General features: G+C 38.9%; 2 protein-coding genes across 3 annotated transcripts; both read left to right on the top strand.

Moving 5' to 3' along the window:
- The first annotated feature begins 991 nt into the window (after positions 1–991).
- Positions 992–27,465, top strand: LOC115987183 (rab escort protein 1-like). Of its 2 annotated transcripts, none has more exons than XR_004090999.1 (9): positions 992–1,780; positions 2,561–2,683; positions 3,037–3,136; positions 3,735–3,773; positions 3,883–4,099; positions 4,192–4,267; positions 25,588–25,783; positions 26,463–26,543; positions 26,891–27,465. XR_004090999.1 is itself a non-coding variant. In XM_031110683.1 (9 exons), exons 1-9 carry the CDS (start codon positions 1,068–1,070, stop codon positions 6,661–6,663), a joined length of 1,641 nt encoding a protein of 546 aa, XP_030966543.1. In that variant the 5' UTR covers positions 992–1,067; the 3' UTR covers positions 6,664–7,127. The 2 variants fall into 2 exon arrangements, 1 of the variants encoding a protein (XP_030966543.1); XM_031110683.1 differs by lacking the exons at positions 25,588–25,783; positions 26,463–26,543; positions 26,891–27,465 and adding exons at positions 5,245–5,440; positions 6,156–6,236; positions 6,568–7,127.
- LOC115987185 lies at positions 8,927–24,531 on the top strand. The gene is made up of 3 exons (XM_031110686.1): positions 8,927–9,448; positions 11,375–11,922; positions 24,475–24,531. Exons 1-2 carry the CDS (start codon positions 9,367–9,369, stop codon positions 11,920–11,922), a joined length of 630 nt encoding a protein of 209 aa, XP_030966546.1. The 5' UTR covers positions 8,927–9,366; the 3' UTR covers positions 24,475–24,531.
- Positions 27,466–27,524: the final 59 nt, after the last annotated feature.

Genomic DNA, 27,524 nt, shown 5'->3' on the forward strand with positions numbered 1-27,524 from the left:
AGTTCTTTAACTTTGTTTTTGTTCATTTTAGTTCTTTAATTTTCAATTTTATTCAATTAAGGTTTTCCCATCAACTTTTGTTATATGTTGTGGTTTTTCAATTTTTTATATTTTTCTTTAAAAATTTTAAATTAAATTAATGATTGAAAAATATTTTCCAGATTTTTTTTTCAAAAATTTTTAACAAAATTTAATGGAAAGACCTTGATTGAATAAATTTGAAACATAGAGGACAAAAATGAATGGAAGCAAAGTTAAATGATTGAAATGAAATTTGAAAAAACTTATAGGATCAGTTTTACATTTTTAGCCTATAAATAATTTTTGTTGGATTGTTTGAGCTTCCATCATTACTTTATAAATTTGGTCTTATTATTTGTTTATCTGTTGATTCAAATGTTTCATTTTAGTTATTTTTTTTTTATTTTTTTGGCTGAGACATTTCATCTTAGTTTTAATTTGCGGTCTTTATAATTTTATGATTCATCATGTAACAACTAACCAGTCTAAGAAAGTTATATTTTGGATATTTCTAAACCATGTAAAACTTATACTTAACAAAACTTATGTCTTTAAGCACCATACACCTTTGGTGTGGTGGTTACTCCACAATTATAAGTGCTTGTGGGGGCAAGGGTCAAGCAAGTCTTTAAGAGAAAACTTCACACACATATACACTTAGATTAAATTATAATAGAATTTTTATAGTTTCCATCTTGTATAAAAAAAATGAATAATAATATTAATATATAAGTATGTGTTTATATCATATTATATTATGTATTACCTAACAAAGCTTATGTCTTAGATGAGATGATTGAATTATAAATTTTCTAGTTCAAAATTTGATTTCAAGTTACTGGAAAACTTTGAGCTTTATTTCTATAGTAATTAACTCAAGTAAATAGAAGTTCCAATTATTTCAAAAATTTTAAATTAAAATCTTGAATTTCTTTCTTTTATGTCTATTTTATTTGGGTTTTAACTTTGGTTTTGTTCTCTCTAAACATTTTCTAGGAGCTCAAAAATTGTGCTTTCCAGCGGGCGAGTCCATCACACTTGCCGCCATGAGCGAAGATGCATCATCATACCCTCCAATCGAGCCGACCAACTTCGATCTAATCCTCCTCGGTACAGGCCTACCAGAATCCGTGATCGCCGCCGCCGCTTCCGCCAACGGCAAAACCGTCCTCCACCTCGACCCCAACCCATTCTACGGCTCCAACTACACCTCCCTCTCCCTCCAAGACCTCTCCTCTTTCCTCATTTCCCATTCTGCCCCTCCTCCCTCTCCGCCCTCCGCCCCATCCGACGGCCACGATTTCACCCTCGCGGCTCTCGCCGCCCGCCCCCTCTTCTCCCACGTCAAAATTTCCTCTTTTGCCCCCGACGTCCTCGGCGAAGAACATTCCAGAAAATTCAACGTCGACTTGTGCGGACCTAGGGTTTTGTTCTGCGCCGATAAATCCGTGGATCTGATACTGAAATCTGGAGCCAACCAGTACATAGAGTTCAAGGGCGTTGACGCGAGCTTCGTGTATAGCGAGAATGGGAAATTGACTAGCGTGCCGGACTCTCGGGCCGCGATATTCAAGGATAAGAGCTTGGGGCTGACGGAGAAGAACCAGCTGATGAGGTTCTTCAAGCTGGTTCAGCAGCACTTGGACGGTGAAGGCGGCGGTGAGAATGAGAGCGGGAATTCAAGGATTTCAGAGCAGGATTTGGAGAGTCCTTTCGTCGAGTTCTTGAACAAAATGCGGTTGCCTCCAAAGATAAAATCGTACACTATCTGCTACTGCTAGTGAGAGCTTTTTTTTGTTGTGATTTCAAGTGCATACTATTTGTTGAATATATTATTTCTGCTAAATTATGCATATGTTAGAAAGTTACATGAATACCATATCTAATATGTTTTGAAAGATTAAAGTATTGTCTAGTGAGTAAGAAAAAGGGACTAGTAAACAATCACAAATATGTCAATTCAATTCAGTTGCTTAGGTAAAAGAAAAGGAAAAAGGCAAGTTTTGGGTCGTTTTCATGTCGCTTTTTTTTAATTTTTATTTAAAATTAAATTTGTGCTTGAGAGTTGAGGAATACAAAAGTTTTGTGTTTTGGGATTCTACATTTGTGCTTGATTTGTACTGAATAAGATTTTAAAGTTTAAGCTGAACTTGGTGGAGGCTATTGTGTTATACAAACTATGAAGGTATTGAAGCATTACGTGCCTTTCTCTTTTTACCAAAGAATTTGTTATTTAAGCAATTGAGTATGAGAAAACTAACAAATTGTTGAATGTATCGTTAAGTGTTAATTACACCATGTAAAACTCAAATGTGCTTGATATGATATAGTAGTTTTTTCCAATCTGTGTGACTGAAGCCTGGTTGGGCGATAGCTTCTAAATGCTGTAATGTGGTGTTTGGACTTGATTCCTTTTAGGATGGTCACATTTATAGTTTTTTTTTTTTTGCCTGTAACTTTTTGGTATTTGTTTCTGTGCTTAGTAGTTTATGTGGTTCTGGTTCAGTACTGAGAACTTCTACATCTTTTCCTCCTCTAGGATTATTCTGTATGCTATAGCAATGGCCGATTGTGATCAGGACAACGTGGAGGTTTGTGAAGATGTACTTAAGACAAAAGATGGTATAGATCGTTTAACTCTCTACAATGCATCGGTTGGCAGGTAGTTTATTTCTTCTTTGTTTTGTATCGACTTTATGTAGTACTGTTTTCTTGTTGCTACCCACCTACTACTGGTGTAATGTTGATGATACCACTACCGGTAACTGTGTTGCTTGTCTGGATTATGGATTGCTTGAGACTTTGTTAAAGTAAAATGTTATGAATAGGTTCATCAGGTGAATGTAATCTTTGTCTGGATAATGGATGGTTTTGGGGCTTTACAACTGTCTTGACTGTATCACTAGAGCATTATGTTTCTTGCTTGCATCCTTGAATCAAGAATGTTTGGTTGGTTTTTATTTTAAGAAGCAAGGTACCCCAAGTATGTGCGTTTATGGTTCTTGTCTCTCTCAGGTTTCCAAATGCACTTGGGGCTTTTCTGTATCCAGTTTATGGTCACGGGGAACTACCACAGGCTTTTTGCCGTCGTGCCGCTGTCAAGGGTTGCATTCATGTAAGTTCTAGTTAAGGGATCCACAGTTTAGCTTTCTAAGAGTGTCATTATTTGATAATTCCTTACCATTTTTACATCCTGCTGAATACTTGTCAATGTCTTGTGCATTTTGTTTATGAGGAAATAGGTATATGCATGTTCATACTTGTCTAATCTTATTTCAAATGTCCTTAACTGTTTGTATTATGCATTTTATAAGAGAGAACTTGACATATTTGCATGATGCCTTTAAGAATTGGGAGTGAGTCAATTATTTGCTTTGATTTGGATTGAAATTGTGTGGCTAATAATTAAAAAACCTGGAAACAGATTTCGTAGGAAGGGATGAAACCCAAGAATAGTTAGAAAGGAAAACTTTATTATTATTATTATTTTAAACTTTGAATAAGATTTTTATTGATAATTACCATATAGATAATGTTGGCAGTACATTTTGGGTCAGGATATTTACCTGGTTGCAGAGATTTGATTATTGAACTTACATCTTCTTGTTCTTGTTAACATTCAACTTTTGTCCATCAGAGAGAGTGAAAGAACCTTCTTTTTTTGCTTTATCATGCTGTGATACTTATCTGCAGCTGAAACTTCTAATATGCAGGTTCTGCGAATGCCAGTAATTGCCATACTTATGGACAAGGTGCATAGGTGTTTTTTATTTTTTTATTTTTTTTAAATTGTGTTTATTATAAAAGCTTATATGGCTATCTGTACTAAATTTATCTTCTCATTGCTTGAAAATTTTGCAGTGTACTGGGCATTATAAAGGAGTTAGATTATCTTCAGGTCAAGACTTATTCAGCCATCAGCTAATCCTGGATCCATCCTTCATAGTTCAGTTGCCATTAACTTCATCTCCACCAGGTCTGGGAAGTATTAAAAGGAAAGTGGCACGGGGAATATGCATTACAAAGAGTTCCTTAAGGCCTGAAACATCAAATTTTCTGGTGGTATATCCTCCTAGATGTAAGATCAAGTTCTAGTGCTATTTCTGTTCTTTGTTGAATGAAATAAGGAAGAGAGAGAAAGAGAGACTGACTTTTTTTTCCTCCCTCTAGCTTTGTTCCCTGAACAGGTTACGTCAATTCGAGCTCTCCAAATAGGTAGCGATTTAGCTGTTTGTCCTTTGGGCATGTAAGTTATGAGTTTTTGAAGATAATTGCTAATCTGTCTTCTGTTTTTAATGTTTTACCAATGAGTATATCATAATGATGGAATCTTTGGGAGGTTGTGCATTTCAATCAGGAAGCATTATGTCTGTGCCCAATATAACAATATAGGTCTGTTGCAGTAGGAAGCATGTATAATTTGTGTTGGATCCACAAAATTTTGTCCTCAGTTGTTTAAGTCAAGGGTGCAATGTTGCCACACACAAAAAAATTAAGAATGAAATGACATTCCTTTCTTGAGGTTTTCATAAAGGCAACAATTAAGTCAATCCCCTCTATGCTCTGACTTCTCTAACGGAATATTTCATTTTTTTAAAGATTCCTACTCATATTAAGAAAAACTATTAATTTGAGTAAAAAAATATTTTTTTAAAACTTAATATTCTGTTGGAGAAGTCACAGAGTGAGAGAGCATGGATTTATTTATTGCCTTTATACAAACCCTAGGGAGATTTGGTTTTATTTACCCTAAATTAAATTTTGATGCGATCCTGATTTTGCAAGTGAGCGTTGAATGAAGGTTGCTCCTAATAAGAGAATGTTTATAAGAATATATCATGGTCCTGTTGTTTGAATTAGTTGTGATGTCCAACATCCTGCTTCCTGCTCCCCCCCCAACCACCCAGCTTCCCCAATAAAAGAAAAAAATGATATAAAAGGAGAAGCCATATTCTTTTTTCTCAGAATGTGATTGTGTGACACAAATATGTAATTAGAAGAATGCTGTTTTTTACACTGTTATGATTTAAGGAGTGTTGCATTTGGCCTTTGGTTATGATGTGGGATACATGGTGATAATTGTGGAGAGATGTGTACTATAATGTGGCTGAATAATTGATTATGGATATTGACTCCTTTTTCTCCCTGCTCATGTGACTAGCATTAATATATGGATTCCCTTAGTGAAATGTGTGTTAATATTGTTCCCTTCTATTTTTTCAGGTTTGTAATATACTTTTCCACATTGTGTCATGATGCCAACCAAGGTGAAAAGTTACTAAATGCTGCCATGGATTCTCTTCTCACACTACCTGAGCCTGAACATCCTGAAAGTAGTACAACAGTTCACAGTGAAAATTCAGCAGAAGAAAAGCCCACCGTACTTTGGAAGGCGATGTATATTCAGGAGCTTACCATGGTGTGCTTCTCAGCCGAAGTTTTATACTTTAGATTCTATTTTATAGATTATGGTGTTATAGTTGTACAGAGTACGTGCATTTGTTTTGTCCCCCCCTTCCGTCTCCCAAAAGAAGTAGAAAAACCCCTAACCCTAATCAGGTTGAACCTCTCTTTTTGAGGACCCTTGTGGGATTGATGCTGTAATTTACATATATGCCTGCATTAGGCCTGGGGGATTATCACTGATAGATAAAGAGATCACTTTTTCTTTTCCTAATTACATGAGGATCAAAAATAGATATATAATGGGAGCACTTTCTTTTCTCTTCAATAAAATATTTCAGTTACTTATAGAAATAATAATAATAATAACATGAGGATCAAAATGAATAAGGTAAAGATGCAGATAGGATAGCCAATGTGCTCTAGCTCAAATAGCACTTCCTCCTTGCACATGTATGAGATGGAGGATGAGGTTGTGGATGCAAGACTCACTGAGTGCTTTTTTGTAATAAATAAAAATGAAAATTAAACATGAGGAGACTGGAGAGGTAACCTAATGGATAGGACTTAAAAGCCCCAATGGATAGGACTTAAAAGCCCTAATGGATAAGACTTCAGAGCTCATGCATGTAGACCTTATTGCTGAAGCCTGCAGTAAATGTGATTTGTGTATGTGTAGCATTATGGTTGACATGTGTTGCAATCTGATAAGCATTTTATGTTGATTCCAGGACCACTTTGAATCTATCAGCTCCACTCCCATGCCAGATGGAAATCTTAATTACAATAATATTTTGCTTGCAACTTTGAAGGTATTTTATCTTTAATTTGACCTTCATAAAGTTCCATGTGTCTTTTTACCATGTATGAGTTGTGGTACTTCTCAACATTACTACATCTTACTTCATAGCATAAACTAGTCTGTTTTGGGACATCCCCATGCAATGAAAGTTCGGGAGGATATTTGAAACAAAATAATTGTATGACTATCTTTCATTGATTTTATTTTTGTTAATGGTCTCTCTCTCTCTCTCTCTCTTTTTCCCTTGTCTTGCCATAAGTTTAATCTATTGAGGCATTATGCTTATTTTCATATGTTGACTTACTGACTAGAATTTGGTGGTGGTTCTGGTACTTTGGCAGCTATTTCAGAAGATGTATCCCCTTGAAGAAGTCTTTCCAGAGACAGCCTCGCCTGAGAATCCTGAGGATGATAATGAGTTCAGTCTAGAGAGCTAACGATGCTTTGCTGGACTAGATGACACTATCCGTCTTACCACGGCTACGAATCATCTGCAACCTATTTTGCCCACCAATGCTTTGGCCGCAGGAAATTGCCAAACTGTGGATGGTTTGAAGTGCTGCTTATTGTACTTGAAAAAGAGAACTTCACAATCAACAATCTACTTCCTCAAATGTTTTCGCAAATTTCTGTAGTATCGTTTAAAAAAAGAAGAAAAAGAAACAAATGCAGATCTTGTTTTTTTCATTTCCGAAATTGTTGTACCATTATTCAACTCTACCTGAACTGCCCAACAGTGGCTGCCGTGGCACCTGTATTAAAGTGTAAAAGATCATACATGCATACATACAAATTCTTGTAGGATGTCAGAGTTTTGTAATTTTTTTTATCCGAGGACCCATGATAGATTTGCTGGTGTGATTTGATTACATTTCATATATGTAAGTCATTGTTATTGTTTGATAGTAAGTCTTATGCAAACCAAACTGAGTAGGACTCCATGTTATGGTTACACTGGGCAGTGGTTGTGTTAAGACTCTAAAATTAGGAGAACGGCACATTTTTATGATTATTATAATAATTTTTTTTTAAAAAAGAAGATAATTCCTGCTTCAGTTAAGATTGTTCGATCCATTTCACCTGGTTCAACTATCTTAATTTTGTTTCTGTTTTGCCACATTCAAGAGTAACTGGCCACTTAGTATAGACAATTCTTGCTTCGGTTCATTTTCACCTAGTTCAGCCATCTGAATTCATGTTTCTGTTTAGGCACATACAATTCTAATTTTTATAGATGAGTATATTAGGTTTTCTAGCAAGTAGTCTTAAAATAGTCACAAAGAAAAATAATAATTAAATATTTTTTAAAAAATGATAGATTCTCATGCAATCAAATAATATTCATGTATCATTAGAGGTAAAACGCATTTTGTCCATCGGATTGGAAGCTATTCAATTATATTCTTTGATTTAATTTGGATTTTGTGTGTGATTTCATGTTTCAATTTAGTTGGAATGTTTCTAAAATTTCCTTCAAAAAATTTGGAATGCCATAATTAGTATATAAAATCAATCATAGATTATTTTTAAGATTTAAAAAAATGTCAAATTTTATTTTAATAAATGATCCATTAAAAATGTATTAAGAAACAATTATTTTATGTTTATATATATATATATATATATATATTTTTTTTTGTTAACATTAATAATTTTAGTTCCTCACTCGTTGTCATTTTAATCCCAATCTATCGTGTTAATATTTTTTTAAGGAGAAAGTACATGAAAAAAATATTGCATGGTAGCTCTTTAAAATAAGAGAAAGTAAATCGAAAAAAAGAAAAGAAAAAAAGATAATTGATTTGGTAGATTATTAATAGATAATATAAAAATTAGGAAAATGGTAGAGATATAGATTTTTTTTACAAAAATTGTTATAAACAGCTGATCTAGTGATGGATTATTGGAAAATAAGTAAATGATGTACAAATTACTGATGTGGTGAGTATTTGTTAATAAATAAAAAAGTGATATTATTAGTAAGTCTAGATGAAAATTAGTAAAAAATTAGTTATAATAACAATTTATAAAAATGTTGTAAAATAATTTATAGTGGCGTAAATTTAGACTAGACCTTATTCTTACAAGTTACAATAAATGAAGAGTAAAGTTTAAAACTCTGTTTGGGTAAGTGGATTTGCGTCTGCGTTTCATGCAAGTTGCGTTTTCGGCTTTTTTTTTTTTTTAAGTCCAGCACCTCTTACACTGTTCATGATATATGAACAGTTGAAACAGGCAAATGCAAAGTAATTTTATTAATAAACAGTAACTGAAATATTTTTTTTTTATTGTTTTCAATTTTCAGCAAAATAAGCTATATCCAAATGCGCACTAATACTACAAATTTTTTCACAATTTTGCTACATGACTACTCTCACTATTTTATTTCCACCGTTCAAGACATGTCGTGTAACAAAGTTGTTGAAAAATTACTTTGCACAAAGTGTTTATAGTTGAATTGGCATCTCCCCATAGTACCATAAATAATGTGTTTGGGGATCTAAAGGGGAAAAAGTTCAAATTGTGAGATTAGTAGGATATTGTAATTATTTCTCAAAAAAAAAAAAAAAAAAGTTGTCAGAAAAATTTGTGCTACTGGACCAACTCATAAATCAGACCAACACAACATCATGATTCATGGCTATAAAAAACAGAATAAACACAAATTTTACAGCCACCCACAAAAAAAAAAATAAAGTTACAAATTTACCAAGATCAGACTGAGACAGTCCCTTCAGAAACCAGAAACCCCATTGTCAATGTCAATCTCTCCCTCTATGGTAAATCTAAAACAGAATAAACACAAATTTTACAGCCACCCACAAAAAAAAAAAAGGTTACAAATTTACCAAGGTCAAACAGTCCCTTCAGAAACCACAAACCTCATTGTCAATGTCAATCTCTCTCTCTCTGGTAAATCTTCTTAGCTAAGGCCATTAATCTCTAAAATTTCATAGCCAAGGCCATTCGTCCTTTGCTTCTTTGCTTGTACTTCAAAAACCTTGTTCTCGAAGTATATCTGTCTTCTGTTTTCTCAGTTCTCTCTCTCTCTTCTATAAAAATGAGAAGAAGAGGGGCTTAAGGATAAGGGTCTTCTTTGTTTTCTTTGTTGGGTTTTGAGTTTTGTGCATTTGGGTGTAATGGGTAATTGGAAAAATCGAAGAATTTTCCGTCAACGACGAGCTCCAAGGTCGCCTGTTTACGACACTGTACCTCCTCCAGGTTACTCTTTTTTTTTTTTTCCTTTCTTTTTCAAGATTTTGGTCCTTTTCGTGAACTGGGTGTTAGTTTTTTTAGTATTTTTCTTGATGAGTTTTGATCTGAAATCTTAGTTACAGTAGTTTTTTTTTTTTACTAGTTTCTTGAGTTTGTTTGTTGTTGTTGTTCTGTTTGGTTGCTAAGAAAATGCTGAAATAGTTAAGAAATTGAATTTTAATAAATTTTATGTCTTTGGAATGTTTAGCTATGAGAGAAAGAATTAAAGAAAGTGATAAATGAAAAAGAAAGGAATAGGAATTGTCTTCTATTATTTTGAATAGATACATAGCGTAGTTTTACACAGCCAAATCTATATCAAAATTGTAGAATGTTTATTGTGAATTGGACATTACCTATATTAACAATTATGGCATTTGCATTCAGTAATCTTTAGGAGAATGTAGCCAGAAAGTTTATTCTCATCTCAAAATTATATCTTTTGCTGATTTAATTTAATGCCACTGAAAATTATATGCTTTAATACACATTTCCATTTATATATAGATTCCTTGGAGCATTTGTGTATTTATGGACTTTCATTTTCTTCAACTGCTGATAAGATTTCTGACTAATTAAAGTTATATTCTGGTCTTGTTGGGAGGACTGTCGGAGGTTGGACTTACCTTATCATTGTATAGTAATTTAGTCATGTTGTCACCTTGTACATTACTTACTAAGATTAGGATATTGTCCACGTATTACTTGCTGCTAATTGTAATTAATCCTTGATTTTCAGATGGAATAAATTCCATGGATCTTCTAGTTTTGGGTCACGCAATTTTGTCCTTAAAATAGGTTTAACTAGCTGGTTGAAAACCATAAATCACTTCCAATTTGTGTCCTCTTTTGTCTGTTGCTAAGTATTCATCAACAAAAGCAATAATTTTTGTGCTATAACAGATGCACCCTTGATAATAGAATGGACAGTAGACACTGACCTTAATCATATTTTTTATGCATGCTGGTGTGCCTACTGAGTTAAGCAGTTAATAGAATTGAAGGAATTTTAGGACTTGTAACCATGAGAATTAAACTCAAAAGGCTTTGGGATTTGGGTAGGGTTGGCTATAAGGAAGATAACCACATTTAACCAAGCACTAATAGGTAAGTGGTTATGGGGGTCTGATGGGGAGGGTAGCTATTCTTGGAGATGTGTAGTTGCTGCTCAATGTGGGGAATTGGGAGCTGGTTGTTCTACTTTGGATTTGCAGAAGCCACATGGGTGTAGTCTTTGGAAAGGAGTTAGAGCGGGCTAGGACAAGTCATCCACTTTGAATTAGTACAAAGTTGGGAATCTTGGGGGATAAGGAAGCTTCAGTGTCCTCTCCATGGTGCTGTAGAGGGGAGGACATGATTTCTTTTTGGAATCTCATGTTCATCCATAATTTCAATGATTAAAGGGTGTACAAATTTCGAATCTCTTATGGATTCATTATATTCTCGTATTTCTCCTTCTAGAAGGGCTGATTGCATGAGATAGGTGATGCAAGACAGAAGCTTTAATGGGCTTTGATTCTAATTTTGATGTAGGGTCTTTAAAAAGTTCAACACTAAGTTAAGGTTCTCGATAATATCATGGAGAATTCTTCAGTAGGGTTTGATGGATGTTTGGTGTCAAGATAGTGAATAGAGAGAAACTTTCTTCTAGATGGTTGTGTGATTCTCATGATATTTTGCATATGTTGAACATTGTTCATCGATTTCAATGCTACATTTCTTTTCCTTAAAATAAATTTATTTGCTGATGAAGAAAGTTGTTCTAGTTCATGGGGTTTCTTGTTCTCCTTTTTTCATATATATTCTCAACTCATTTTGTTTAGTTAGTGGATTCTTATCAGAAACAATAATGGATCTTAGTGAGCTCATAAATTGTTTTTTTTCCCCCTATAGAATGGAAAGATGGCATGCCTTTATGGGAAAAGAAATTCTGCAGTTTGGTTGGAACAATACCATGGGGGAAGATAGTAGATACCAAGAATATTATGTTCTGCCATAAAAATATTCTCAGTTGGGATGATTCTGCTGGCGAAGAAGCACTTCAAAATGCAAAGAAATGTATTTGGGCAAAGATGAATAACCTCCCCTGTGAAATCTCTCCGCCTGATCCAGATATTTATACTGATGAAATAGATTGGAATACTAAAATTGATCATGAACTGATTAAGGAGTTGGATGAAGTGTACTTTTCTTCTGATGAGGGAGAAGAGAATTCAAATTTGGGGTATAAAAACAATAGGATAAAAAATTCAATGTCTGTTCCTTCAGAGGGGCATTATATGAACCAAGAAAACAATCCTTGGGAATGTAACAATATGCAGGGTAGTGGAGCTCTGAAAAATGAAGCACAAGGATGGGAATGTGACAATATGCAGAATTGTGGAACTCTGAATATTAATGCACAAGGATGGAAACAGTGGGAAGATAATAAAATGATTTAAATTTTTTTTTTTTTTTTTGATAAGTAAGAAAAATTATATTAAAACCTCAGGAAAACAAAAGGACAAACAGAGAGTACAGAGGAGGAAACAAAAAAAGAAAAAGAAAAGAAGAAAACAAGAAAATGAGCGAAGCCAACAAAGAACTAATTACAAAGAAGAGAACTAAGAAACATAGGGATAGAATCACTAGAGGTGAGTCCCCAAGCCCTAGACCAATCAAAAAGAGAGCCGCTAAAGTAAGCGAGCAGTTGGTCATCAGTTTTGTCCCTGTCCTCAAAAGTACGCCAGTTTCGCTCCCTCCAAATGCACCACATTAGGCACAACGGAGCTAGATTCCAAACTCTAGAAGAGTGCTTTCCGAGTCAGTTCCACCAGCCGAAAAGCGTATCTGCAATCGATTTTGGCAAGACCCAAGAAATCCCAAAAGATCTAAACACCAGGCTCCACAACTGAAAAGCTTTTCCACAATGAAGAAGCAAGTGATTTGCTGTCTCCCCATTACTACAGCACAAAATACACCAATCAACAAAATCAAAGCCTCTACACCGCAGAATGTCCCTATAAGAATCTTTTCCCAAGCTGCAGACTAGACAAAGAAGGAGACGTGCATAGGAGCCTTAACCTTCCAAACACCTTTCCAAGGAAAGATAATAGGCAAGGGACATCGAAGCTTATCATAGAACGATCGAACATCAAAAACCCCCTTCTTTGACAGATTCCAAATCATACGGTCTCTTTGCTCAGAAAGAGGTAAATTAGAATCCAGGGAATGAAGGAAATCATCCACAACACCCGACTCCCAATCATTCGGATTTCTAAGAAGGAGAACCTTCCAACTTCTCCGGGCCTCGATTCCCAGACGCTCGAGAGACGAGGCTACAGATGCCTCCTTATTAATAGCAATCCCATACACTACCGGGAAGGATAGATGGAGAGGTAAGTCCCCACACCAATGATCCGTCCAAAACTTCACCCTATCCCCCGCCCCTACCTCAAATCGGACGTGTTTGGAAAACACCTCCCAACCTTTCCGGATACTTCTCCATAAACCACACCCATGAACACCCCTGCCTAATTTGGACGACCAACCCCCCCACTCTTCCCCAAACTTCAAAGCTATAACCCTCCGCCAAAGACGAGTCTCCTCAACCCCAAACCGCCATAGCCATTTTCCTAGTAACGCTTTATTAAACGTAGTTAACTTCCTTATACCCAAACCACCATTAACCTTAGGAGCACACACCTTATCCCACCCCACCAAATGAATCTTCGAATCCCCCCACAAGAAGTCCCTTTGAATCTTCTCAATCTTATTAGCCACATGCGAGGGAATGGTAAAAAGGGATAAAAAGTAAGTAGGAAGGCTAGAAAGCGTACTCTTAAGCAGCGTCAACCTACCACCTTTAGATAAATACAACTTCTTCCACCCGGCCAATTTCCTCTGAAATTTCTCCAAGATAGGATTCCATATAGAAGGGGACTTATGGGAAGCCCCCAACGGCATACCAAGATAGGTCATAGGCAAAGACCCAATCCGACAACCCAGAATCTCTGCCAAGGCATGAACATTATTAACCTCCCCTATAGGAACCAACTTGCTCTTCGAGACATTAACCTTCAAACCAGTCACAGCCTGGAAACAAAGGAGAAGCATCCGCACATGAAGGATCTACTCCACATCCGCATCACAGAATAGAATAGTATCGTCCGCAAACAGAAGATGCGAGACACATTCCCCTACACCCCGACTACCAACAGCTTGGAAACCTTTGATCAAGCCAGCTCCTTTTGCTCTTTTCAACATCCTACTCAAAACCTCCATCATAACCAAAAACAGCATTGGAGATAGCGGGTCCCCTTGTCTTAGACCCCTCGTACTCCCAAAAAAGTCAGTTGGCGCCCCATTAATCAAAATAGAAAACTGGACAGTAGAGATACAAGTGCGAATCCATCTACACCATTTTTCCCCAAAGCCCATTCTCTTCAAAAGATCTAGAAGAGCCTCCCAATTCACATGATCGTAAGCTTTCTCGATGTCAAGCTTACAAATAACCTCCGGAATCTTGCTCTTAACACGACTATCAACACACTCATTAGCAATAAGAACTGAGTCAAGAATTTGTCTACCTCCCACAAAACTATTTTGAGACTCATAAATCAGTTGATCTAAAACTTGTTTCAACCTATTTGCCAAAACCTTTGACAAAATCTTGTACAAGCTCCCCACCAAGCTGATAGGCCTGAAGTCTCGAATATTAGAAGCATTATTTTTCTTAGGAATAAGAGTTATAAAGGTCGCATTCAGGGATTTCTCAAACTTACTATGAAGATAGAACTCCTCAAAAACTGCTAGAACATCTCTTTCCACCACTCTCCAGCAATGGTGGAAAAAAGCCATAGAGAAACCATCTGGACCTGGAGCTTTATCTCCCCCCAACTCATTAAGAGTTAGAAGAATCTCCTCCTTCTCGAACCTCCTTTCAAGCCAACCCCTCTCCGACCCATCTATCTGATCAAACTCCAGACCTTCCACAAAGGGTCTCCACTCTTCTGACTCCTGGTACAAATTTTTATAAAAATGCACAACCTGAGCAGCCATCTCAGATTCCTCCTCATAGATCACCCCATCCACCTCCAAGAAACTCAGGTGATTAAACCTTCTTCGAGAATTAGCCATCTTATGGAAGAATTTAGTGTTGTTATCTCCTTCCTTAATCCAAAGCATCTTGGATTTCTGTCTCCAAGAGATTTCTTCCAAGGAGAGAAGATTCTCAACTTCAGATCTCGCCACCGCTCTCTCACTAGACTCTGCATCAGAGAGACCAAACTCCCCTTCCTTGGCATCTAAAGACTTCAAAGTCTCTAATAATTGAGACTTTTTGCGACCAACATGACCAAACTCCAAACGATTCCACCGAACGATGTCCTCTTTCAAGGCCTTCAATTTTTTGGCAAACACAAAACTAGGAGTGCCAGAGAAAGAATGACGATTCCACCAAGACTCAACTCTATCAATAAAGCCTTCCGTCTTGAGCCACATATTCTCAAACCTAAACGGACTTTTCCCCTTCGCTATTCCCCCCACCTCCACTAGAATAGGGAAGTGGTCAGAAACAAGGCGAGGTAAAATCCGTTGGATCACATCCGGATAATGCTCCTCCCACTCCTGAGACACCAAAACTTTGTCTATCCTAAACATCGAAGGCCGAACTGACCCTCTAGACCAGGTATACCTCCCACCCTCCAAAGGCAAATCAATCAAATTAAGGTCCTCGACGAACTCCGAAAAAAGATCCATTGCCGGAGTGAGACGAGAATTACCCAAACGTTCACTAGGGAAGCGGACAATATTGAAATCCCCAATACAACACCAAGGGACATTCCAATATTGCTGAACACCAACCAACTCATCCCACATCAATCCCCTCGCATTGTTATCAATAGGGCCATAAACCCCCGAACAAGCCCAATTGAAACCGTCTCCCACCCCTTGCCACCGCACAGACACAGAGAAAGAACCCACCAAAACTTCCGACCTTTCTAAAACCCTCCTATCCCACATCAGTAGAATCCCACCGGCTGTCTGGACAGCGTCCAAAGCCACCCAATCCACAAAGGGGCAGCTCCACAAATTCCCCACCATCTGTCTGTTCAAACCAGTAAGTTTAGTTTCTTGAAAGCAAATTACATCACACTTCCAATCCCGTAGTAAATTTTTAACAATAGAACGTTTCCGACGGTCATTCAGACCCCTAACATTCCAAGAGAGAATTTTTAAATTCATAAACACAAGAAAACCCAACCGAAAATTAGCTCAAGAGCCAACACACTACCTGCTGTCATAATTAACCGAAGATTGTAGGTTCCTCAGCTCTCTCTTCCCTTTATCCTTAAAGATAACAACTTTTCTAGAGAGAGTAACATTCCTATTCACCGCTTTAGCAGTCTCCGTCTCCTTCTCAATCTTTTGTAACAATGCGATGCAAAGCTTCTCATGACGGTTCAAAGGCAACCCCACCAGTTTACTGAAACCAGGGAGTCTATTCTTCACCCATCTTGACGTATCCAATATATTTTCACACCCCACTGCCTCATTACCACAATTCAGTTCAGCTGACAAGTGAATCCCAGAGGGAGTAATAGACATCAGAGGGACAGGTGAGCTATCCTCTCCACCCAAACCCTTATCTGAAAGATTCCATCCTTCCTCCACTAAAACACTTGCCCCAGGGACAGCACACAAAGACTTTGTGGGTAACTCCACTAACCTGGGTTGCTCAGGTTCATGGGCAGCAATCGGTGTGAGGCTGACCAAGCCACCATCATCCCTTTCTTGATCCCCCAAAACCACAAGCCCAGCCCTCAAAAAACTCAGAAACAAACCAGAAAGGATACACTCAACCAAGGGCGACGAAATCGCCATTTTTGCCTTACCCAGAGACACCGTGAGCTCACCGGAGTTAGATCCAACGGAGGAGAGCTCGTCGGACCTTCCCGGTGAGAACGGCGGCTCGTCGGAGCTGGTTCCGGCGTCGCCGGCCTTACCTAGAACCAACGAAAGCTCGTCGGAGCTACCGGCGAGAGAGGAACTGACGGCCTCCGGTGGCGACGGTGGCTCGCCAGTGCTACAGTCGACGACGAGCTCGCCAGAGCTGCCGGCGAGAGATGAACCATCCACCAAGTGCTCATCGCGCCAGGCCGGGACTCCAAACTCAGAAACATCCATCAGCAGGGCCTGGGCTGAGCCTCCACCACCAGCCAACGAGCCCTCACCCACTTCAAAAGTGCTTGGGCCAGAAAACACAGGTTTAATGAAACCCACACCTGGGTCAGCCAGCTCTGGGCTTGTTCCAAGGCCCAAATATGGCTTAACAGCAGCCCGTTTGAAGCCCTTAGGAACCCATTTAAGAGAGTTAGAAGCATCCGTGACACTCTCCCTTCCAACTGCCCGAGAAACAAGTCTGCTCTTCGTACCACCCCCTCTCTTTCTCTCCCAGAAAACCCGCCTCCTTCCTATCACATCAACTTCCACGACAAGACCTCTCCTTGACCAGCCAGCACTCCAAACGTCACTGGTGCGGACACGAGGTACAAGCCCCCAATTATACACACGTATAGGAGGAAGAGCAAAAAGAAGACGGCCCAACCTGTGACCTTATGGATGGAGCATACTAGTTATTGGGCTTGAAATTAAGCAAGCCCGAACATTTAATGATTAGGGTTTCTTTAGGGTTTTTTTTATTGTTGGCTATTTAAACAATTTTTCAGATTATTGTAAGATAGTTTTTGAGAATTATTAAAAATAAACGTGTGTTTTCTTTCACTGGTGCCGACTCCAGTTTGCTTGGTGCTGACTCCAAGCAGCCCTTAGGTGCTGACTCCTAGGGTTTATCTTTTGTTCTATTGTTAGTGTGGTTGTCCTACGTCAGTTTTGGTATCAGAGCAAACTTTCGATCCATACAACACAACCGTAGACAACCAATAGAAAGCAAAACCATCAAAAGAGCAAGCCAGCCAAATATGTCAGTACCTTTCAAGTATTTGCCCCATGAAATCTTGAACAAGCCCAAACCAGTCCCAGCGATCCGTGTATACCCCGCAGCCCCACATGAGTTTTTCATCCCCAAGCCATCAAAGAAGCCAGTGACGTCTCCCAAGCCGGTGACCACCATCCGTGCCCGCCTCTGACCACAGAACCCACACCCCACAAACCCAAAAAAAAAAAAAAAAAAAAAAAAAAAAAAAAAAAAAAAGTATCAGAGAAGAGAAGAAGGTGACCCACGTAAGCCCATCAACCACCAGCCGCCGGTACCCAGAAATTAACCCTCACCGCCGCAAGACCCAGCCGCCAAAACCCATTGTCGACCCACCGCTGCTGAGATCGAAGAGCAACTGCCGCTGCTGAGATTGACGAGCCTCTGCCGCTGCTGAAACCTGAGAAAAACAGCCACCTGCCGCTGTCTGCACTTCCTTCATGCCGCCATCAGTCTCCTACACCGGCAGAAGACTCTCATCGCAGAGAAATTTTTTTTTCCTTTTCTTTTAGTCCTGAGTTCGTTGTTTGTTTCTTTAGTTTCTATAGCCTCTTTCAGTCTGTAGCCTCTTCAGTTTTAAGTCCGTGAACTGTATTTTATTATATTTCATTAATAAAAAAAAAAAAAAAAAGGTCAGTATTGTTGCTGTGAGCCCATTGCATGTATTGGGCCTTAACTTGTTCTCCACAGGTTCACTTATCCAAGTCAGATCCATTTACTTGACTATCCAGTGCAAAGAGATTGGCCACTGACTAGGTACAACTCTTACTCTCTTTTGGTGGGTTCAATTTTGTCTCATTGAAATATTATCTTTATATTTTTTATGTGCATATCCCACCATATATTATTGGCCTACCCATTTTGTGCCCAAATTAGCTATTTTATTATTTGTGCTTTGTACCCATTCTAAAAAAAAAAAAAAAACTTTGAAATATTTGATCCTCATTATTAATTGTGGAGCTTATTGAAAATTGACTTTTATTTGGGCTATCTCTCAATATTGTGAACTCTGTCACTACTTGACTGCAATTTCTTCACATGCACTCTTGCCTGACCTTAATTTTAAATTGAGAATTGGTTACTTGAACTTTTGTGAATCTCAATTGCATTCATAAATATAGTGTGCATGCATCTACGTAGTGGTCGCATCATGTCAAACTCTGAACATCAATCCACTTCTGAGTCTAGGTCCTCCTTAGAGCAAACCATAGATGACCTAGCAAAAACTGTCCGTAATTTAATTGATAGGGTTGATCAAATTGAAGCATCTCAAAGAGAGACCGTTAACCATGAAGGAGATAACTTGCTTAGGCAAAATCACCACGGTTACTTTCATAGGGTTCCAAACTTTGAACATGATCACTATAATCACAATGACCCTAGGGATTATGATGATAGAATGTTCAAGGAAAAGATAGAAGCACCCACCTTTGACGGCTGCCTGGACCCATGGGTTTTCACTGATTGGTTACGTCAGATGGATAAATTCTTTGACTACTACCATTGGGCTGAGAATAAGAAAGTGAGGTATGCTAGGATAAAGTTAGTTGGAAGAGCCGACCTTTTCTGGGAGGACCTTGAGGATAGCATTAGGCGACGACATGAGCCACCCATTACTGATTGGCTTGAGATGAAGGGTGCCCTCTCAAGGAATTATCTTCCTTCAACTTATAGGAGCTCCCTCCTTGAGGAATGGGATCGCCTAAGGCAAGGCACTACTCCTGTGGCTGAGTATATAGAGAAGTTCAAGGAGTTCAAGAGGCGAATTCGAATAGTCGAGGAAGAGGTTGTCACACTCAATAGGTTTAAGAAAGGTTTAAATGCTAACCTACTAGGCGAGATTATCACCCGAGGAGTCACTACCTTAAGAGAAGCATATGACCTCGCTAGGAATTGTGAATTAGCATCCAAATCTATCTTTTGGCGACGTTCTGAGCCCTGAAGTGTTCCGGCCAACCCTCAACCTTTTGGAAGCAAACCTAGACTTGCCTTACCCCCTAAGGTCAACCCCAATAGCACCCCAATAGAAAAAGAGGACAAGGGAAAAGGTGTGGTCAATGAGCCTTCAAGATTATGATCTCGCCTCCAATGCTTCAAATGCAATGGGGTTGGACACATCGCTGCTAGATGTCCCTCTAGGACCCTTGTCGTTCAAGAGGGTGATGAAAAGGTAGAAGATGTTGAGGAGCTAGTGTATGATCCAAATGTTGAAGAAACCCAAGATGTTGAAGCAGAATGGGAAGATGATCCTAGCTATCTCACATGCATTAGAGCCATTTCTCCCCAAGTTGATGACTCCAAGAACTTTGGTATCCCTAGAGTGAATGTGGTAAGGTGTGCCTTGGCAGAGCATAGAGACGCTGATGATTGGCTAAGAAGTGCCATCTTTCAAACTTACACTAAGTGTGGAGACAAAACTTGCAAGGTTATCATAGATAGTGGAAGTTGCATTAACGCAGTGTCTTCTAACGTTGTTTCCCGCCTAGGCTTGAAATTGACCCCACACCCTAACCCATATAAAGTTTCTTGGGTGGATACTTCCTCCATAGCCATAAAAGAAAGATGTGTTGTCCCACTTCAATTCCTCACCTACAAGGCTGAAATATGGTGTGACGTAATTCCCATGGATGTAGGGTATATCATCTTAGGTAGACCTTGGCTGTATGATCTGGATGTCACCCTTCATGGGCGATCCAATTCTTGCTCATTTATGTTTGAAGGTAAGAAGATTGTGCTCACTCCTTTGAAACCCAAGCCAATTGGCATGAGCAAGAAGACAGAAGTACCAAAGGCGAAAGGCCTGAACATCATAAGTCCAAGGGCATTTGAAAGGGTAGCAATTCAAGAGTCCATGGTGTTTGTCTTAGTTGCCAGGGAATTACGTGGAGAGACCAGTGAGGAGCAACCTGAAGAAGTGAGGTTAGTGCTCCAGGAATTTAAGGACGTTTTCCCTGAGGAACTCCTCGATCATTTGCCACCCATGCGTGACATACAACACGCCATAGATTTTGTGCCCGGAGCGGCCCTACCTAACTTGCCTCATTATAGGATGAGCCCTGCAGAGCATGCCGAGTTGCAAAGGCAAGTAGAAGAACTACCTAAGAAGGGTTTTGTACGTGAAAGCATGAGTCCTTGTGCGGTCTCTGCACTCTTAACTCCAAAAAAAGATGGAACTTGGCGGATGTGTGTTGATAGTCGTGCCATCAACAAGATCACTGTGAAATATCGATTTCCTATCCCCCGGTTGGATGACATGTTAGATATGATGGCTGGAGCAATGATCTTCTCTAAGATAGACTTAAAGAGCGGCTATCATCAAATTAGGGTTCGTTCGGGTGATGAGTGGAAAACTGCCTTCAAGACGAAGGATGGTTTATATGAGTGGATGGTGATGCCTTTTGGATTGTCCAATGCTCCTAGTACCTTTATGAGAGTGATGACTCAAGTGCTCAAGCCTTTTATGGGGAAATTTTTGGTTGTGTACTTTGATGACATCCTCATCTATAGTAAGTCTAGGGAGCAACACTTAGACCACCTAACTCAAGTTTGTACTACCCTTAGGAAGGAGAGTCTATATGGCAACCTCAAGAAGTGTTCTTTCTTCACTAATAGAGTCGTCTTCCTAGGTTTCATAGTGTCCTCTGAGGGAGTTTCTGCCGACCCCCAAAAGATTCAAGCGATTGTGAAGTGGCCCGAGCCCAAAAATATCCATGAAATTCGAAACTTTCATGGGCTCGCTTCCTTTTATCGCCGATTCATCAAGGGGTTTAGTACCCTTATGTCCCCCATCACTGACTGCATGAAACAAGGGGAGTTTGTTTGGACTAAAGCTGCTGCTAAAGCTTTCAATGAGGTAAAGCAAAAGATGACTGAGGCACCTGTCATGCGTCTCCCTGATTTTACCAAGCCTTTTGAGGTGGAATGTGATGCCTCAGGTATTGGTATAGGGGGAGTACTTAGTCAAGAGCGTCACCCAATTGCTTATTTCAGTGAAAAGTTGAATGACGCTAAGCAAAAGTACTCCACATATGACAAAGAGTTTTATGCCATTATTCGAGCTCTTTGGCATTGGCGCCATTACCTGTTGTCTCAAGAATTTGTTATCTACTCTGATCATGAAGCTTTGCGCTATCTCCATTCCCAAAAGAAGCTAAATTTTAGGCACGGTAGTTGGGTTGAATTTTTGCAGCGCTACCACTTTGTAGTGAAGCATAGGGCGGGAATTGAGAATAAGGCTGCTGATGCACTAAGTCGAAGGGTGTCTTTGCTATCCATCATGAGTGTTAAGGTTACTGGGTTTGAACGACTCAAGGATGATTATGAGTCATGCCCAGATTTTGGGGACCTCTACACTAGCCTCAGGAATGCCCCACGACCAATCCTGGATGATTATACCCTTCAAGATGGGTACTTGTTCAAGGCCAACAAGTTATGTATCCCTCGGTCTTCAGTAAGAGATTTCCTAGTTTGGGAAATACATGCGGGAGGCCTGGCAGGTCATTTTGGCCGAGACAAGACAATTGAGGAAGTGGAACGTCAATTCTATTGGCCTAGTCTTAAGAGGGGTGTTGCCAAGATAGTTGGTCAATGTCGTACATGTCAACTAGCCAAACATCGCAAGCAAAACACTGGCTTGTACACACCTCTACCTGTGCCAGATCGCCCGTGGCAGGATGGGAGTATGGACTTTATGTTAGGTTTGCCCCGCACCTTTAGGAATCATGATTCCATTCTAGTAGTTGTTGATCGCTTCTCCAAGATGGCTCATTTCCTACCATGTTCTAAGACCTCTGATGCTTCTAAGATTGCAAAACTCTACTTTGATGAGATTGTCAAACTTTATGGTCTTCCCAAAACCATAGTGTCTGATAGGGATGTTCGCTTCATGAGTTATTTTTGGAAGACCTTGTGGCATTTAGTGGGCACCAAATTGAAATTTTCCATGGCATTTCATCCTCAAACTGATGGTCAAACTGAGGTAGTTAATCGTAGTCTAGGCAACCTCCTTCGGTGTCTAGTGGGTGAAGCCAATCGAAATTGGGATTCTATTCTTCCAGTAGCCCAACTTGCATATAATAACTCTGTCAATAGGTCTATAGGTGCTAGTCCTTTTGAGGTTGTGCATGGATATACACCTAGGAAGCCCTTAGATCTTTTGCCCATGTCCCCACATGTTAGGATTTCTGAGTCTGCTGAGGCATTTGCACGACATATTCATGATTTGCATAATGAGATTCGCAAAAAAATTCAGGCAAGTAATTCTCAATATGAAATTCATGCTGACACTCATCGACGTCATGCAGAGTTTCAGGTAGGGGATTATGTCATGATTCGGATTCGACCTGAACGGTTTCCCTCTGGGACCGTTAAGAAATTGTAGGCTCGTAGTGCCGGACCATTCAAGATATTGAAACGAATGGGCCCAAATGCATATGTCATTGACCTCCCTCATGATTATGGTATTAGCTCCTCCTTTAATATTGAGGATCTAGTTGCTTATAAAAGCCCCACAACTATTCCTGATACCCCTTTTGATGAGTCTTTGCCTAACCCTATTGATGCCCCTATTCCCACTCCTTTACCCTTAAATTTGCCCTATGCACATAAAGAATCTATTGATGCTATTTTAGATGAACAGATTGTTTCTACCAGGGATGGAGGAGTTCACCGTTTCTTAGTTCGGTGGCGAGGGCGACCAGATTCTGATTGCACATGGATTACTCGAGATGAGCTATTGCGACTGGATCCTGATTTGCTGGAGTACTATCAGAGCTCTTCAGATTTCCACTCGACGGGGTCGAGTTCTTCTCACCCGGGGGGAGTTGGTGCGGACACGAGGTACAAGCCCCCAATTATACACACGTATAGGAGGAAGAGCAAAAAGAAGACGGCCCAACCTGTGACCTTATGGATGGAGCATACTAGTTATTGGGCTTGAAATTAAGCAAGCCCGAACATTTAATGATTAGGGTTTCTTTAGGGTTTTTTTTATTGTTGGCTATTTAAACAATTTTTCAGATTATTGTAAGACAGTTTTTGAGAATTATTAAAAATAAACGTGTGTTTTCTTTCACTGGTGCCGACTTCAGTTTGCTTGGTGCTGACTCCAAGCAGCCCTTAGGTGCTGACTCCTAGGGTTTATCTTTTGTTCTATTGTTAGTGTGGTTGTCCTACGTCAGTCACTCTTCTTCCTTCTGTCATAAACTTTTGAATTCAAACTACTGCTAGGTACACTGATCCTAGGGTCTGCCCAAGTTTGCTCACCGCCCTCTGCCTCCTCAAGAATGCAGCTCTCCCTCCTAACCCCTCCCACCCCTTCCATCTTATCAGATAACTTCACCGGAAAATCCCCTACCTTTGCACCTGTGATTCTCAGAATCTCCCCCATCTTCTTCTCTCCTTTATGTGGTATCTTCCCCTTGACTGAGACTCCTGGTTGCATAGGCTTCTTTCTATCCTCTACTCTTCCATGAAAGCCTTGTACAACTTCAGCAAAAGTTCTAGAATGAGCCTCCAGGTTGAACCTCCACACCTGAGGAATGAATTTGGGACCATTTTCTCCCACTGCATAATGAGAAGGATTCAACACTTTTCTAAGTTCAAGGCCAAAAGCCCTCCAGCCATATCTCTCTTTACCTTCCGGTATGATAATCGACCTCCTAGACTCACCTGTTTTGAGCTCAGTCAACAGCAAGAACTGGCCAAAGGAGTTGGAACTCCATTGGAGAGTAAAAGCTGTGTCTCCTTCTCTAAGAGAAAAGAACTGTTTGGGGCTCACCCCAACAACAATGTGTTCTATGTTTAACATCAACCAATGTGCTGCGTTCTTGCCCAAGAAAACTGATCTCATAAAGAATTTGCCTCTCTCAAAAATCTGGAGCTTAAAATAACGACCCCCTTCCTCTAAAACTAACTGAAAATGTTTGGACTCAAGGAAGAAACTACGTACACCCCCCCCATGTTTTCTCTCAAGAGACACTTATAGTAGCAACAAAAGAACCCAGCTTCACTCATTTAAAAATTTTGAATGATGATAACAATCCTTGGGGGCGCAGCTTCACTCAAGGCAATGGAGTTATGGTGGACAATGGATGGGGAAATTGAGTAAGGTTATAGTTTAAGGCTACAACTAATTTTATAGCGATTTAGCTGTTTGTCCTTTGGGTATGTAAGTTATGAGTTTTTGAAGATAATTGCTAATCTGTCTTCTGTTTTTAATGTTTTACCAATGAGTATATCATAATGATGGAATCTTTGGGAGGTTCTGCATTTTCAATCAGGAAGCATTATGTCTGTGCCCAATATAACAATATAGGTCTGTTGCAGTAGGAAGCATGTATAATTTGTGTAGGATCCACAAAATTTTGTCCTCAGTTGTTTAAGTCAAGGGTGCAATGTTGCCACAAAAAAAAAAGAATGAAATGATATTCCTTTCTTGAGGTTTTCATAAAGGCAACAATTAAGTCAATCCCCTCTACACTCTAACTTCTCTAACGGAATATTTCATTTTTTTAAAGATTCCTACTCAAATTAAGAAAAAAAAAAAATTTTGAGTAAAATTTTTTTTTTTTAATTTTATATTCCATTAGAGAAGTCTCGGAGTGAGAGAGCATGGATTTATTTATTGCCTTTATACAAACCCCTAGGGAGATTTGGTTTAATTTACCCTAATGCGATCCTGATTTTGCAAGTGAGCATTGAATGAAGGTTGCTCCTAATAAGAGAATGTTTATAAGAATATATCATGGTCCTGTTGTTTGAATTAGTTGTGATGTCCAACATCCTGCTTCCTGCTTCCCCCCCAACCCCCCGGCTTCCCCAATAAAAGAAAAAATGATATGAAAGGAGAAGCCATATTCTTTTTTCTCAGAATGTGATTGTGTGATACAAATATTTAATTAGAAGAATGCCTTTTTTTTACACTGTTATGATTTAAGTAGTGTTGCATTTGGCCTTTGGTTATGATGTGGGATACATGGTGCTAATTGTGGAGAGATGTGTACTATAATGTGGCTGAATAATTGATTATGGTTATTGACTCCTTTTTCTCCATGCTCATGTGACTCTAGCATTAATATATGGATTCCCTTAGTGAAATGTGTGTTGACATTGTTCCCTTCTCTTTTTTTAGGTTTGTAATATACTTTTCCACATTGTGTCATGATGCCAACCAAGGTCAAAAGTTACTAAATGCTGCCATGGATTCTCTTCTCACACTACCTGAGTCTGCACATCCTGAAAGTAGTACAACAGTTCACAGTGAAAATTCAGCAGAAGAAAAGCCCACCGTACTTTGGAAGGCATTGTATATTCAGTAGCTTACCATGGTGTGCTTCTCAGCAGAAGTTTTATACTTTTAGACTCTGTTTTATAGATTATGATGTTATAGTTGTACAGAGTATGTGCATTTGATTTGTCCACCCCTTCCAAAAGAAGTAGAAAAACCCCTAACCCTAATCAGGTTGAACCTCTCTTTTTGAGGACCCTTGTGGGATTGATGCTGTAATTTACATACATGCCTGCATTAGGCCTGGGGGATTATCACTGATAGATAAAGAGATCACTTTTTCTTTTCCTAATTACATGAGGATCAAAAATAGATATATAATGGGAGCACTGTCTTTTTCTCTTCATTAATATATTTCAGTTACTTATAGAAATAATAATAATAACATGAGGATCAAAATGAATAAGGTAAAGATGCAGATAGGATAGCCAATGTGCTCTAGCTCAAATAGCACTTCCTCCTTGCACATGTATGAGATGGAGGATGAGGTTGTGGATGCAAGACTCTCTGAGTGCTTTTGCAATGAATAATAATGAAAATTAAACACGAGGAGACTGGAGAGGTAACCTAATGGATAGGACTTAAAAGCCCTAATGGATAAGACTTCAGAGCTCATGCATGTAGACCTTATTGCTGAAACCAGTAAATGTGATTTGTGTATGTGTAGCATTATGGTTGACATGTGTTGCAATCTGATAAGCACTTTATGTTGATTCCAGGACCACATTGAATCTATCAGCTCCACTCCCATGCCAGATGGAAATCTTAATTACAATAATATTTTGCTTGCAACTTTGAAGGTATTTTATCTTTAATTTGACCTTCATAAAGTTCCTGTTTCTTTTTACCATGTATGAGTTGTGGTACTTCTCAACATTACTACATCTTACTTCATAGCATAAACTAGTCTGTTTTGGGACATCCCCCATGCAATGAAAGTTCGGAAGGATATATGAAACAAAATAATTGTATAATCGGATGACTATCTTTCATTGATTTTATATTTGTTAATGGTCTCTTTCTCTCTCTCTCTCTCTCTCTTTCTCTTAGTTGTCTTGCCAAAAGTTTAATCTATTGAGGCATTATGCTTATTTTCATATGTTGACGTACTGACTAGAATTTGGTGGTGGTTCTGGTACTTTGGCAGCTATTTCAGAAGATGTATCCCCTTGAAGAAGTCTTTCCAGAGACAGCCTCGCCTGAGAATCCTGAGGATGATAATGAGTTCAGTCTAGAGAGCTAACGATGCTTTGCTGGACTTGATGACATTATCCATCTTACCACGGCTACGAATCATCCACAACCTATTTTGCCCACCAATGCTTTGGCTGCAGGAAATTGCTAAACTGTGGATGGTTTGAAGTGCTGCTTATTGTACTTGAAAGAGAGAATTCACAATCAACAATCTACTTCCTCAAATGTTTTCGCAAATTTCTGCAGTATCATTTAAAAAAAGAAAAGAAAAAGAAACAAATGCAGATCTAGTTTTTTGTCATTTCAGAAATTGTTATACCATTATTCAACTCTACCTAAACTGCCCAACGGTGGCTTCCGTGGCACCTGTATTAAAGTGTAAACGATCATACATGCATACATACAAATTCTTGTAGGATGTCACAGAGTTTTGTAATTTATTTTTTATTTTTTATCTGAGGACCCATGGTAGATTGGCTGGTGTGTTTTGATTACTTTTCATATATGTAAGTCATTGTTATTATTTGAGTAGGACTCCATGTTATGGTTATACCGGGCAGTGGTTGTGCGAAGACTCTAAAATGAGG

Source organism: Quercus lobata, chromosome 4 (assembly GCF_001633185.2).
Source record: "Quercus lobata isolate SW786 chromosome 4, ValleyOak3.0 Primary Assembly, whole genome shotgun sequence".
In the NCBI taxonomy this organism is placed as follows: Eukaryota; Viridiplantae; Streptophyta; class Magnoliopsida; order Fagales; family Fagaceae; genus Quercus; species Quercus lobata.

Bases quoted from the DNA above. Each gene is read 5' to 3' on its own strand.
- LOC115987183 (XM_031110683.1), top strand. From the start codon at position 1,068: ATGAGCGAAGATGCATCATCATACCCTCCAATCGAGCCGACCAACTTC. The intron at 4,268-5,244 runs GTAAGTTATGAG...CTATTTTTTCAG, and splicing joins GCTGTTTGTCCTTTGGGCAT to GTTTGTAATATACTTTTCCA. The intron at 5,441-6,155 runs GTGTGCTTCTCA...TGTTGATTCCAG, and splicing joins ATATTCAGGAGCTTACCATG to GACCACTTTGAATCTATCAG.
- LOC115987185 (XM_031110686.1), top strand. From the start codon at position 9,367: ATGGGTAATTGGAAAAATCGAAGAATTTTCCGTCAACGACGAGCTCCA. The intron at 9,449-11,374 runs GTTACTCTTTTT...TTCCCCCTATAG, and splicing joins CGACACTGTACCTCCTCCAG to AATGGAAAGATGGCATGCCT.